Source organism: Cavia porcellus, unplaced genomic scaffold (assembly GCF_034190915.1).
Source record: "Cavia porcellus strain 051 isolate PalLab524CR breed Dunkin Hartley unplaced genomic scaffold, mCavPor4.1 scaffold_23, whole genome shotgun sequence".
Lineage (NCBI taxonomy): Eukaryota > Metazoa > Chordata > Mammalia > Rodentia > Caviidae > Cavia > Cavia porcellus.
Genome location: NW_026947506.1, coordinates 43,302,275 through 43,316,276, shown reverse-complemented (window position 1 = coordinate 43,316,276; position 14,002 = coordinate 43,302,275). Strand labels below are relative to the sequence as shown.

Genomic DNA, 14,002 nt, shown 5'->3' with positions numbered 1-14,002 from the left:
TGTAATCTATTAACAGGTGATTTCTTACTGTTATGCTTTTTTTTGTAGTTCTGTATTATATGTAACCTTACACTGCTTTGTTTTGTTTTGTGTTTTTCTCTTTTTCCTCTTAAATTAAAAAAAAAAAAAAAATGCTTCTTGTGTCAAAAAGGCACATCTAGGGTGGCATAGTTTTCTTTGCACATTGTCATGGTTTATGTCTCTGTCCCCCAGGCCTCATGAGTTTGCGTTGTGTATTTGTGATTGGTTCATTGTCTGGTGCTTAGATTGATGGTGTCAGTGCTCCACTCACCTAGGGTGGAGCCAGGATGTGATGTAATGGCAGAAAGAGGGTGTGTCTTGCTCTTTGCCAGTTCCTGTTTGCTGTTTGCAGCCGCCATGAAAGGCGGCCCTGTCATGCCCGCCTGCCTGGGAGCCAACTGAGTGTGGACTGAAACCTCCAAAAACTGTGAGAAATAAACCTTTGCTTTCCCAACTTGGGCATCAGGTATTTTGTCTCAGCAACGAGCATAAAGTAACTAAGACACACATGTTTTCAATAAATAAACTTAACTGAATCCAACCATGAAATGATCCACATAGTGAAACTAGCAAATAAGGACTGTAAAGTGACTGTGTAAGTATTATCCATGAAGTAAAGCAAAGTATGCTTTTAATGGATTAAAAACAAAAAACTAGGAAATCTCAGTAGAGAAATAGAAACATAAAAGTAATCTTATAAGTGATTAGAATTAATAAAAATCTGAAATGAAAATGTCATTGGATTGACATAGAAGAGTGAATGAACTTCAAAATGAATTAGTAAACATTAACCAGTATGAAAAATAAAGAGAAAAAAGATTGAAGGTATAAAAAAAGGAGCAATGCTTCAGGCACTTACTAGATTATATCAAACCATCTGTGTTAGTTACTTTTTACTCTTTGTTGAAACACAATACCTGACACCCAAAGTTAGGGAAGGAAAGGTTTATTTCTTATAGTTCTTGGAAGTTTCAGTCCATACTCAGTTGGCTCCGAGGCATTGTGGCATGGCAGAACAGCCATTCCTGGCTGCTGCAAACAGCAAAAGTGAAAGCAAAAAAGTTAAGACACACCTCCTTCCCACTGTTATCCTGGCTTCACCCCTGGCAGGTGAAACACTCACCACCAATCTGAGCACTAGACAACAAACCAGTCACAAATGCAAGATTCAGTCGCCTCTATGACTGAATGAGGCTTTGCAGAGACATTTAAATAAACCACAACACTTCACTCCTGGCCCCCCAAAGGCTCATATATATCCTTTTCTATGAAAGACATTTATTCCACCCCAAGAGTTGCCATAGTTGTAACAGTTTCAGCATTGCTGAGAAGTCCAAATCTCCTCCAAGATCTATGGCAAACTCTTAACTGTAACCCTCTGTACAAATGAAAAAAAGGTTAAGCATTTCCAAAATGCAAAGGCACAAGATAAACATTACCATTCCAAAAGCTACAAATAAGACTACCAAGGATTGGAACCAAAACAAGTCCAAAATCCATCAGGGAAAACATTAAGTCCTGGAGTTCCATACTCAGCATTGGAAGCAATCTGGCTGCAAGCTCCAAAAGGCTTGGGTGATTCCATCCCCATGGTATTTCCAGGGATTTCAGCTCCCTCAGCTTTTCTCTTAAATCCTCTCTGCTCGCTTTTTGCAGCTTTCCTTGGATGATCCATGTTCCTGGCTTTTTCAAACTTCTGAGGTCTCCACTGCACCTTTGGCTTTTTCCTTATATATTGCCCTCTCAGGGGCATACAGCTTGGTCTCCCAGGCCTTTTGCAGTCAGGGTAGAAGCATCTTACCCTAAAATTTTTTTCCTTGCACCTAAAGCAAGCACCATGTGGATGCTGCCAAGGTTTGCTGCCAGCTGGAGCAGTAGCCAGGCTTTCCTCTCTTGACTGTGGGGGGGTTAAGTGCGTGGATCACTGAGTTCACTGAACCTGATTGTGAAGCAAAACATATTCCCTTGTCACCGCCATGCTGAAACTTCCTGTGGCCTCTGTTGCCACTCGAGTGTGGCATCCTGCAGCTTTCTCCTCTGAGCAAAGTCTCTCACTTTTGGAGGTTTGAGCCTGTAAAAAGTGAAGATCCACTGCTTCCCAGGATGACCCAGCCTATCTTTTTTATTTCTCTGTTCTTTCTCATCAATTGAGGTTTTAGCTCTATGTTACAGTCCACAGAGTTTTCCTTCTGGCCAAATATACAATGTTTTAAATTATCCTCCTGGGCTCTTTGCTCTTGATTGGCATCATAAATTTGGCTAAAAGCTTTTAATAATAGCCGTGCCACCAACTTGATATTTGATTGCCTTGAAATTTCCTTTGCCAATTTAATCAATCCATCGCCCTTAACTTCAGTCACAGGCAAAGTCTAAAGAGACTAGCTGAATGCTGTATGGCTGACATATGGGATGGAGAACATAAGAGAAGGTCATTTATGTATTGAAGGAGAGTGCTAGATTTGAGATCAAGTTCTTCAAGGTCAGCAGCAAGAGCTTGGCCAAATAAGTGGGAACTATCCCTGAACTCTTGGGGGAGCACTGTCCAAGTAAGTTGAGACCTAAGAGTGTCTGGATCACTCCATGTAAACACAAAGAGATCCTGACAGTCAGGGTGTAGAGGGATTGTAAAAAAGGCATCTTTAAGATCTACAACTGTAAAGTGAGTGGTGGAGGGAAGGATATGAGAGACCATGGTGTAAGGGTTTGGCACCACTGGGTGGACTGCAGTAACAGCACTATTGATTACCCCTAAGATCCTGCATTTGGCAATAAGATCCTTCAGGCTTGAGTACCGGGAGAATGGGAGTACTATAGGGTGAATGGGCAGGTTTAAGAAAACCATTGTCTAAAAGGCACTTAATTATAGGTTTAAGTCCCTGCAAATGTTTGGGAGCTATGGGATATTGGGGAACACAAGAAAAAATTGAATGATCCCTGAGATGAATTAAAATAGGCATGGCATGGATAGTGCAGATGGGATTGGAGGTATCTCAAACTATGGGATTGACCAGAGAAGAAGAGAGTCTGGAACCTGCATGGAATAGGCCCTGTCTGCAAAGGCTGCATAGGCTAGCAGTTAACACCCATTATAGAGACTGAGGACTTAATATAGCAGCCTGAAAACTCAGGAAGAACACTGTACATGGCCTCTATGTCCACAAGTACAAAGAATGTCTTACCTGAGACCTCCAGTGGGACTTGGGGCTCTGAGACGGATACCTTAATGGAGAGCTATGGACCCCATCAGTCTTCAGCAGCAAGTCCAAGTAGATCAGTCAGCCATGAATCTGGTGGTGATGAGATATCCTAGGAGGGCAACAAGTTAGAGGATAGCTTACCTGCTCTCTGGCAGCTAGAACAGTCGCTCTTCCAATGGCCTTTGAGATTGCAATAGGGGCAAGGCCCCAGAAGAACGTTGGGGTTAGGGCACTCTCTTGCCCAGTATCCTTTGTTGCATTTGAAGCATGGTCCGGGAGAGGCTCAGACAGCTCCACCTTGTATCAGTTTACCTGTCTCAGAGCTCCAAATGTCACTGCTAAAAGATCAGATTGTTATTTTTCCTTTTGATTTTTATTTCTGTTGTTGAAAACATGAAAAGCCATGTTAAGAAGGTCTCCCAGATCCCATGACAAGTTTAGCCTTTTGTCATGGGATCTGGCCCACAGTGGAAGGTATCTGTCTCTTCCATACTCACAAGACATCTGGTTTTTATCTTGGGTCTAAAGAGGTTTTTATCTTTAGTCTAAAGGAGACAAAGGCAAAGAATCAAGTATGCAGAAGTCAAATAATACAATCAACAGGATATTTATGATTATAACTTTAGCAGTGGCTTCCTATAAGGAGATAAGGATAAGGTCCAGGGAATTTTAGAAACTGACATGTCATTCATTTGTCATACACACATAAACGTTTTACAATTATGTAAGTATCTCTTATGCTGTTAGAATGTCTAATGACATCTGATTTTTGGAGGATGGCCTGTTTTATTAATTTTACCTTTTTATTTAGGAGAGAAATCAGCTGTGGTGTCATTTAACGCCAGTTGAGTGTAGTTAATTATGGCCCCAATATGCCCGGCATCCACCAGTCAGTGGAAGGCTGAGCCAGGGCTGGCGGACAGGCTGGGAAAGGCTCAGACCTGGCCCCTGCTCCAGCCTTAGCCTCAGCGCCAGTCTCATTGCTTTCACCCCTTGCATCATATAACCTTTTTTTTGGGAAAAGATCTGGTGGATCCCAGCAAAAGGAATCCAAAAGGAATTTATAATTATCTCTTAATTTTAGTTGTTGGACATCCAGAAGATTGATAACAGTACAGTGCAGTAGAGGCAGAAAGCTTAACATAGAACATTAAATGGAACTGTTATTTTCTATTAACCATGGGTATTTTAACATTTGAGCACTGAAGAAATTTGTGACATTGAATTGTTTACTATTTAAGCATCTCTAAGTATAATATATACATTACATAGTTTTTTAAAAAAACTTATCATTTGACTGGTGACCTCGTGTTGGTCTGACCTGAATCTCCTGGCTGGAGCACAAGAAAAAGGCACACGTCTGGACCTGAAAAAAACACTTGTCATCATAAACAGTCGCAATTCTACATTTGAAGGCATGAATACACCATCAGATCAGCAACAATGAATTGTCTTAGTCATATGAATTTTATTTAGTTGGGGTGTCTCCCATAAGGCTATGGAGATTAGTGGGGCCTCCAGTTAATGAACAAGAGCTGGTTAAAGTTACCAGATGGCCACTTTCTTGTTTATCAGTTGAAGTCCTGTCCAATGTCTCCTCACCCCAAGGGATTTTGTTTAAACAATTTTAGCATCATTTTGACCAGCTGGCAACCTAGGTTGACACATGTTTTTTAAATCTGTAACACAAATAACCTTGATTAAATGATCTGAAAATATAAAAGAGGAGGAAAAAATTGTTGAGCTCAAATAAAAAGAAACAGTTGTTTACATAGCAGGCAAATGAACAGACAACAGATATATAGACTGAAAATCACCTTATAAAATCAGAGTGCACTCAAATATATTTGGTCAATTTGAACTATAATAATAGACTAGTGTGAACCTTTTTGTAGATCAATTAACAGAGATCTCTTGAAATAAGAATACCAGGAAAGGAACCTAATTTATGGCTAATCTGAGATAGTTTAGAAAGGGAAAAAGGAATGTAGATATTAGCTAATCTTTTGGGGCCAGCCTGTTCCTGAAGCAGGAATAGAGATCTGTCTGGCAGGTGTGTGTGGGCAGTTATCCAATAATTGGCTATAAAACGGTTGCTCGTCACCATGCAACAAGGAAACACAGGCTATTGTCGGGTTACTGTGTGACATGCAGCAGTGTTATCAGGTGGCCACAGGTGAGTGAACACAAAATGGCAGCTGGTCATCATGTGACCCACAACAGGATGCCTGTTGTTGATCACAGGAGGAGCCAAAAGGGGATGGCCATTGACCTGAGACCCGTTGCAAGATGGTGGCACCCTATCATGTGGCAGAGGGCCACAAGATGGTGGCTGTCCTCCACGTGAGCTGCAGCAACATGGCTACTGGCAACCATGTAGCCTGCCAGAATGCTGAAACACCCGAGACCATGTATGGTGAGCCAGCAGAGAAAATGGTAATGCAGGGGAAAGGGACAAAGAATCCTCCGATGGAAAAGACTGCTCACGTGGTGGTGGGATTGAGAAGATGGAGACTGGGGAGAGACACTAAGAGAAGGATTAGAGGCCATTGTGGGTGAAGGAGGAGGAGAGAATGGCACAGGGGGCAAAGAAACCTCTGGCTGAGAAGGCTGCGGGGTTTGGTATGAGAGATACAGGGAGCAGCTGTAAAGACAGGAACCACATCCTGAGTGTGGGAAGAGGGAGAGATTCTGATGGAGCAGAGTGAGCCAGAAGTATTTGGGCCATCATAGAAGACAGAGTGAGTAAAGGACACGTCCTTAAAGTAAAAAAGACCTAAAGATGAAGGGTTTCTGCCAACTTGTCACCATCATGACAAAAGAATAAATAAAAGATCAGCTTTTTGGTTTTTGTAGCTTTTTAGAGGCCAAGAGCACCAGGGTTATGAACAAGGCACCCCAGACGTGTGTTTTTCAGGGGACAGGAAACAGTATTTCCCATGACCAAATTAAAAGTGAGCCAAAAGGACAACTTTGTTTTAAGGGGTAAGAGCTCTGGCCCTCCCACAAGGAACATGAAAATTGTCCCAGATCACGCCTAACCAAAAAGATTGTCACCTATTTTGGAAGTATGATTAAAAACGGATCCAACCTGAACCCATTGGCCATCACCAAAAGGCAAGGGTCGGGATCCCAGAGGACCACAGTAACAGCTCTACCTTGGACTGTCCAAGGAATGTGAGAACTGCTACCTCAGTCCAGGCACAGAATGGATAGTCCAGCATGAGCCCAGCCCACAGTCACGGAGAAACCCTCAGACGGAAGTTGGCTCAACTGAAGTAAATGAACTAGGCCAGTGTTTGTAGGCTGGTGGCGACAAGTTGAGCAGCTCCCGCGTGTTGAGAAATGAATTAATCCAAGATACGGTCTGGTCCCTGAATTAGCAGGAGGACTCAAACTGGGAGACCCCAGGAGTCATTCACACTGCCCTGAAGGTCAGAGAACCAAATGATAGAGTTTTCAGCGCAAGGAAAGAGTAAAAAGAATATAAAGAAATAGTAACCTTTATTTTAAGGACATGGAAAAGTGCTCCATGGCCAAAAACGGCTAGGCCTCTTCTGATCAGGATGTGGGGTATGGAGACATACATATAACCTCTGACCGGGGTTTGCACTTAGGGTGGGCATTGGTGTCGTGCAGCTGATTGGGACATTTTTCGCACCACTGGTAGAAGGAAAAGGAAGTTGTCCTAGGGGAAGGGGGAAGTGACCTCAAGGTAAACATCCCTTGGTCCCACCTCGCACTGCTGTAATATCATATCTAGGGCAAAATCCTTTCAAAAATGTTTGTATAGTTAAATATCTCTTTTGTTTCTGCATTCTCCACTTTGGTTTCTGTAGGTAATGTTCATGGTCCTACTTAAGAAGTATAATCTATCAGAGGCATTATCTCCTTAAAATACTGACCTTCTAAGTCAATGAGGCATTGAAATGGGTCACAACAAATGACTTCTGTCTTTATGTTCATGCAGTTTAGACTGTTACAACATTGTCCTTGTTCTTGTGAAATTTAATTTTCTCTCTTCTTTTGGTTCTCAGATCATTCAAAATTTCACTAGGAGGATCCAGACCAAAATCAAAGATCTTCTACAACAAATGGAAGAAGGGCTGAAGACAGCTGATCCTCATGATTGCTCTGTTTATACTGGTTGGACAGGTGAGAATGTTTTATTCTTGGATCATGAGATATATCATGAGATAAATTTTTAAAATTTAGGGTTTAAAATTTAGTTTGTGCTGAGCACGCCTATAATCCCAGCCCTCGGGAGGCTGAGGCAGGATAGGATCACCACAAGTTCAAGATCAGCCTGGGACACAAAGTGAGTTCAAAGCTAGCCTGAATTACATAGCAAGACTATGTCTCAAAAATAAATAAATAAAAATTTTAAAAATTAATTTTTTAAAAAAATGGTAATGTTTTATACCTTTGGAGTCTTGAACTGTGTCTTCATTGCTAAGGTGCTTTGTAACTTTATTTCTAAAGAAATACTTTCTACCAGAATTTTGACCTATAATGTATAGTATGTCATATTTTTATATGATTACTTATTTAACCTAATATATAATGAAAATGTACAATAAGAAATGAATATATGGTTTTGTTATTGTTGCTATTGTTACTGCTTTAGTCTTGTGAGAAAGTGTTTGATTTTCTTCAATCTGTTTCTTCTACTACTTGTATTCAGTTTGACTGTTTGACAAACATCAGGGTTTCTATTTTAAGTTTATAAGCTACCAGTAATATACTTCATACCACAAAGCATAATTTCAAAATACACTTGCCTTAACTTTATATTCTTACTATTTTACTAGTTAACTATACATTATAGTTGACAGAGTTTATAAAGGAAATAAGATAGACTTAATGGATTAAAGTCTGATTAAATTGCTAATAATGATTAGCATATAAATTTAGAATCATTTTCATTTTTATGGTTTAGTTAATAAATAGCATAGACACAGGTATATATGTTAGGGACCCCAGGAACTAATACCTGGCTTTGCAATGCATAACCAAACATACTGGCCTTGTATTAATATTTACATTCATTTTAGTGATGTTTCATTTATTGTTTGCCTTTTATCAATACAACATTTACACATTGACATTAGAATTAAATATTTCAGACTTACATGGCCAGATAGACCTATAGTGTCCAAGAAATTTATCTTAAGTATAAAATTAGATATTTTGGTTAGAAGTAAAATACAAAGAATATTTTGGGAAGGAAAATATACTTGAAAAATAACATGCCATTAGTAAAACATTTAAAACATTTTCCCTAATGATCTTACTTACAGTATTTCCTCTTCTTGTTGAAAAAAAGGGTTGTGTTTAATCCCAAGAGTTAGTTTCCAAGTTGGTCATGTGTTAGAATCATCCAGAGAGCTGTATAATAAAGAGAACGATTACAGTAAGAACTCTGGGATCCATTCTTGTAGTTGACTCCCTGAAGCTTGTGCTTTTTCCATAAATGGCAGGTGATTACTGGGTAGTTGGTCAGTTGGATGGATGGGTCACTAAAGAAAACAAAAAAATTTTTAAGAACATAAAAGTTAGGAAGAAGGCATAAAATCCAGAAAAGTAATTGTTTAATTTGAGGTAATGCAGGAGAAAATGATGTATGAGAAATACAAAGAAAAGGATCCAGATTTGCTTGAGATACAAAGAAGGGTGCGTGCACCCTGCAAATGAATAAAAGGTAACCAGGAAAGGGAGGACTTTGGTAACTCTGTATTAGATATAGATGTAGTGACGACTACATTAGGACAATTAGCAAGGGAGTAGGTTTAAATTTGACTTAAGTCTTTTTCTACCCGAATTTCCATATCTTGGTTTTCTGTTTTGTTTTCATTTTGAAGAAAAAGGATTTTTGTATTGCCCCCTTCAAAATACAGAGATTACGTAGAAGAATGTGGTTCTTGTTATTACAAGAGAGTACTCCAAGAACTGTGGGAGCAACAAAACCCAAAATGTGTAATTGTCATTGTACAAAAGAAAGTGCTCTAAATGATATAACTGCATGTATATTTAAGTGTATAAGATAGAAAATGATATCACTGAGTTTTATTGGATCATTGAACAGAACTGTTTACAGTCTCACTGTTGGAATGTCCACTTTACAAGCTTTAATTTTGTGACTTGAACAATTATTTCTAAGATGACAATATGTAATCCATTAACTAGTGATTTCCTACTGTTCATTTTTTTCTGTAAATCTGTATAACTTGTACCCTTTCTCTGCTTTTTTTTATCTCCTTAAATAAAATTTTTAAAAAAAGAGAGAGTACTCCAAAAGTGAAAGGAAAGCTCACAGTGCTTTTGTTTGGTGGGGCTCATTCCAGGCATAGCCCTCCTATACCTGCAGCTGCACCGGGTCACTGGTGACCAGACTCACCTGCTGCGATCCCTGGATTATGTCAAGAGAACGCTTCGGAATCTGAATGGCCGCAGGGTCACTTTTCTCTGTGGAGATGCCGGGCCGCTTGCAGTCGGAGCTGTGGTCTATCATAAACTCAAGAGTGACTGCGAGTCCCAGGAATGCATCATAAAGTGAGCTTTTAAAGTTGGAAATGCTTTCTCCAAATTCTCATTTGAAGCTCTTTCAGTAGGAAAGCATTCAAAAGGAAATTATTTGTAAATAGTCTACTGTTATACACAAGGCCCTCCAAAAAATGAAGTGGTTTGTATGTTAGTCTTAACTATAATGGTGGAACCCTATGCTGTTTCTTTACAAGCAAAAAGATCCCTTAATTTGGGGGTGGGGGGAAAATCAACATTCTTTATTCAATTTCCTAAGCAATTTCCTTTGATGTGTGAAAACTAGCCTACATACCAGGAAAATGACAAAATTCAGCCTTAAATAACTGATTAGATATGCTAATGATGGAACAGTTATGAAGTGTGTGCATTTATTGCACCTTTGTTTTGAAGAAGCAGAAATCAGGGCTCCTCCTAGGATCTCAGAGAGTGTCTAGCATGAGCCAGTCAACTAATATCCATCAAAAACTCAAAGCAGTCAGGCTCGTTCTTGAGTCCACTCACATTTCTGTAATTTTAAATCACTTTCTTCTAATGGTGGACTTCAGAATGAAATCTCTTCTATTACATGGTTTGGAATGCATATGCAGACAAATTTTGAGCAGAAATTTTTTTTCTTAACTTTTATATTTGACAGAGGAATTAGTAAAGTGGAAAAGTTTTACCCATTTCCTGGGTTTATATATTTTTAATCATATTTTAAACTTAAAAATAATTCCCCAAGTGATGAGGTGACTTAACTTTGTCAGGAAGAGTTATTTTAATCATTTCCTGGACAACAGAATTTTTCTTGTTCATTAGACTTTTGCAGTTGCATAGAACCATTGTCTGCCAGGAGTCTGAGCTCCCTGATGAGTTGTTATATGGACGGGCAGGGTATCTATATGCCTTACTGTACCTGAACACGGAGATTGGCCCAGGCACCGTGTGCGAATCTGCTATTAAAGAGGTAATGTGGGATCATGACCTGTGGGCATTAACAGCTCTCTATTTACATAGCCTTATAGATGGCCTATGATGGTAGATGGGCTCTGCTGGTGGGTAGAATTAATTTTTTTAAAGCATCTCATAAAAATTTTACAATAGCTATTTTGGTTTTCAGGAATTTTTAATTTTTTTATTTATACATTTTATAGTACAGAGGGAATTTTGTTAAGTTTATACTTTTTTCATCGTTTATTGATTGAGTTGGTTTTACTAGAACCAGACAACAGCAACTTCAAATATTTAGAATCATTGTTTCCTTTTTGTGAGATGTATGAGGACAGTGTGGCTGGGACCTGTCCTCTTCTGTCTTACTGGACAGTGCTTGCCACATACCTCATCTACATGACAGGGTTGGTTTGGACCCATAGCCAGCTGTGGAAGGTAAAAAGAGTAAGTAGAGGAGAAACAGCTTCCTTTGTTAGGGCTCCTCTACAAGAGATGCCTAGCTAAAACTCGGCATGCTTTACCAAAAGGATGAGAGAAGTATGGGCATAAGGAAGCAATAGTATCTTTACCTGATAGTCATGCTAGAGATGATAGTCCTCTAATCTGAGATCTTTCATGCCACAGTAGACTGTGTTTCGTTAGTCTCTCCTCATCAGTGAAGCCAGTTCCTCCAACTTTCTTACCTGGAATTCTTTTGGAGAAGAAATTGCAGTGACAGAGCAAAGAAAATACCTGAAACCATTTAGGAAGTTTGTTTAAGTGCAGTAAACTTTTCATACGATGAACTTTTGGTGACTTGGTTAGATTTCTTTACATCTTTGTCTATTCTGACATTGTCTTCCCATTCCTCTTTGCCTTTGCTTATTAATTTATAACATAAATAGAACTATTAGCTTCTATTCAAAGATTTTTTAGATTAATATCTCTCTCTCCTTCCTTACCTCTCTCCACACACATTATTAATGTTAGTTATACCAAAATAGGATACATGTAATCTTTTTAGATTCATGTGTCTCAATATCTCTGCAGGTAGTCAGTGCTATTATTGAATCAGGCAAGACTTTGGCAAGGGAAGAAAGAAAAGCTGAGCGCTGTCCCTTGTTGTATCAGTGGCACAGGAAGCAGTATGTTGGAGCAGCCCATGGCATGACTGGCATCTACTACATGTTAATGCAGGTAAGTGACAATACTCTGAAACACTAATGCAGCCGCCATATTAATTACAGTACAGTTAGATCCATTGTGAATGGGAAGTTAATTCTCCTCACAAAGCCGGCAGGCTGAATGAGACTAACTCCTACTTTGAATTATAGATGCTTAGACTCTGCTCTGTTAACTGGTAGCAGTGAATTCTGAAGAGTACATTCTGTTTGTAGATTTGTACCAGATTTGTTGCTCATTGCCTACCTTTCTTCTGTCATTGTCCTGCTGATTAAAGTAAATTTCTAATAAGTCAAGGAATGTAGGTTGGAATTTATATGTCTTTGACTAACGAGCCCATATATTCTTTTTTTAAATGTTACTTCAAATTTTTTAATCTATTACAATATGCTACTATTGCCTAAAGGAAAACAGGAAATTTATATCTAATACTACCAAAGCCTCTTTTTTTTGATAATTAATTGTCTTTATTATTGTAGAAGGTAAAAAAATATATTCTGATTGAGAATTTTCTTAATACATGTACTTTGAGAATTTTCTTATACATTTTCAAAATAACCAAAATTCCATCTCACTTTAAAATGATGATGTTATTCTGCAGTTTGTAGATTTGATGCATCAGGGTTCTCTAGAGAAACACATACACACGCCTTGAAGCACTTATTCTGGAAACTAGCTTTATGCAGTATGGTGGCTGAGAATTGCCACAGCCCACCACGTGGCAGCCTGAGAGCGAGGGAAGGCTGTGGTGCAACTCTAGTCAGAATGCACAGCCTGAGGCCCAGGGGAACTGTTGGTGTAACACTAGTGCAGGGCAGGGCGAAGCTAATGTCCAGTTCAGGCTTTCGGGCAAGAAGGAGCAGCTTCCCTACTTCTTGGCCTTTGACTCCATTCAGTCTGCAATAGACTGGATGCCAGCCATTGGCAAAGGCCATGTGCTTCACTGCTTCCAGCAGTTCAGATTTGCTGTCATCTGAAGCATCTGTATAGGCACATCCAGAAATCATGTGTTTGGACATCTACAGTCCACCAAGAGACATACACAGTTAGCCATCATGGTAAGCACTCTGTCTTTCCAGAAAAATGGTTTAACACCAGGTCAGGAACCTACTGATTGTTAATATGATAATACCCATAAAGGGCAACATCATGGTGTCTAACCACATGCTAATGTGGTTTTGATCCAGGGATTTAGTATGACTTATTACACATGAGGAATTTCTTTGAGAGAAGTAATAGTCATGAGATTTTCCACTAATCTAATTTTAAAATGAAGAACGTGGGACACTGTTAGCCAAGTGTTTTACTTAGACGTGCCCAGGAGTTTTACAGAACGTTGGACAGTGTGGTGGAGCTGACTCAGGAGCTGACTCGCACTTCCCTTCCCTGCCTCAAGGTGTTCATGTGCCCTTGTGAGGTCAGGTAGTCATGTGGCAGTGGTGCCCACTGCGTGCTGTCATTTGGAAAGCATCAGAACAGGATATGCAGAAACTTAAAATGTCAGTCAGGCAGAACTCTGCTTTCCAGTGTCAGAACAAAGACAGTTTTTTCTTGAAAGTCCTTTCAAACAACAAGAAAAATGAAGAACACAAACCTAAATTCTTTGATAAAACTATAAAATATGTTGAGTCCCAGACAATGCATATGTAAACCAAAAGTAGGAGAAAGATGACATTATACAAACATTGAGAAGATCCCCTAAAAGCCGCATACAGTCACAGATAATGCTTTTGGAAGTGATTGAATGTATGGGGGGCTATAGCTGCCTTGCCATTAGGAAGTGGGGTCTGGTCCAAGGAGGCAAGTCACTTGGAACAGGTCCTCAAAGGATGTATCTCCTTTCGTCACCTCCCTGTCTCTTTCCTCCCTGCCCACGATGGGTAGAAAGTGGCCTACTAGCTCAAAAGAAAGTCACTCATGTGCTGTTTAAATACAGCGCTGCTGCTGGTCTGCCCACGGCCACTCTAGTCAGGTTGTGGACTCAAGTCCTGATGACATATGGACCAGGAATCCCTTAAAACAACCCTGTTTCTCTCTATATACTCACCCTTTTGACCCTTTTTCTCTGTGAAACCCTGATTAATGTGTTGCCCCAGTCCCCTAAAGTGATTTCTACCATTAGACAGATCTCTCCTATGAACAAAGTATAT

The 14,002-nt window shown here is 39.6% G+C and overlaps 1 protein-coding gene across 3 annotated transcripts in view; it reads left to right on the top strand.

Annotated features, from left to right (window-relative positions):
• The window catches only part of Lancl2 (LanC like glutathione S-transferase 2), a 68,571-nt gene that overhangs the window by 35,659 nt on the left and 18,910 nt on the right, over positions 1–14,002 (top strand). For all 3 annotated transcript variants that reach the window (XM_003470108.5, XM_063234326.1, XM_063234327.1), the window contains 4 exons: positions 7,256–7,373; positions 9,563–9,770; positions 10,560–10,707; positions 11,721–11,867. In XM_003470108.5, coding sequence (XP_003470156.1) covers positions 7,256–7,373; positions 9,563–9,770; positions 10,560–10,707; positions 11,721–11,867 — 621 coding nt within the window. The remainder of the gene's footprint in view (positions 1–7,255; positions 7,374–9,562; positions 9,771–10,559; positions 10,708–11,720; positions 11,868–14,002) is intronic.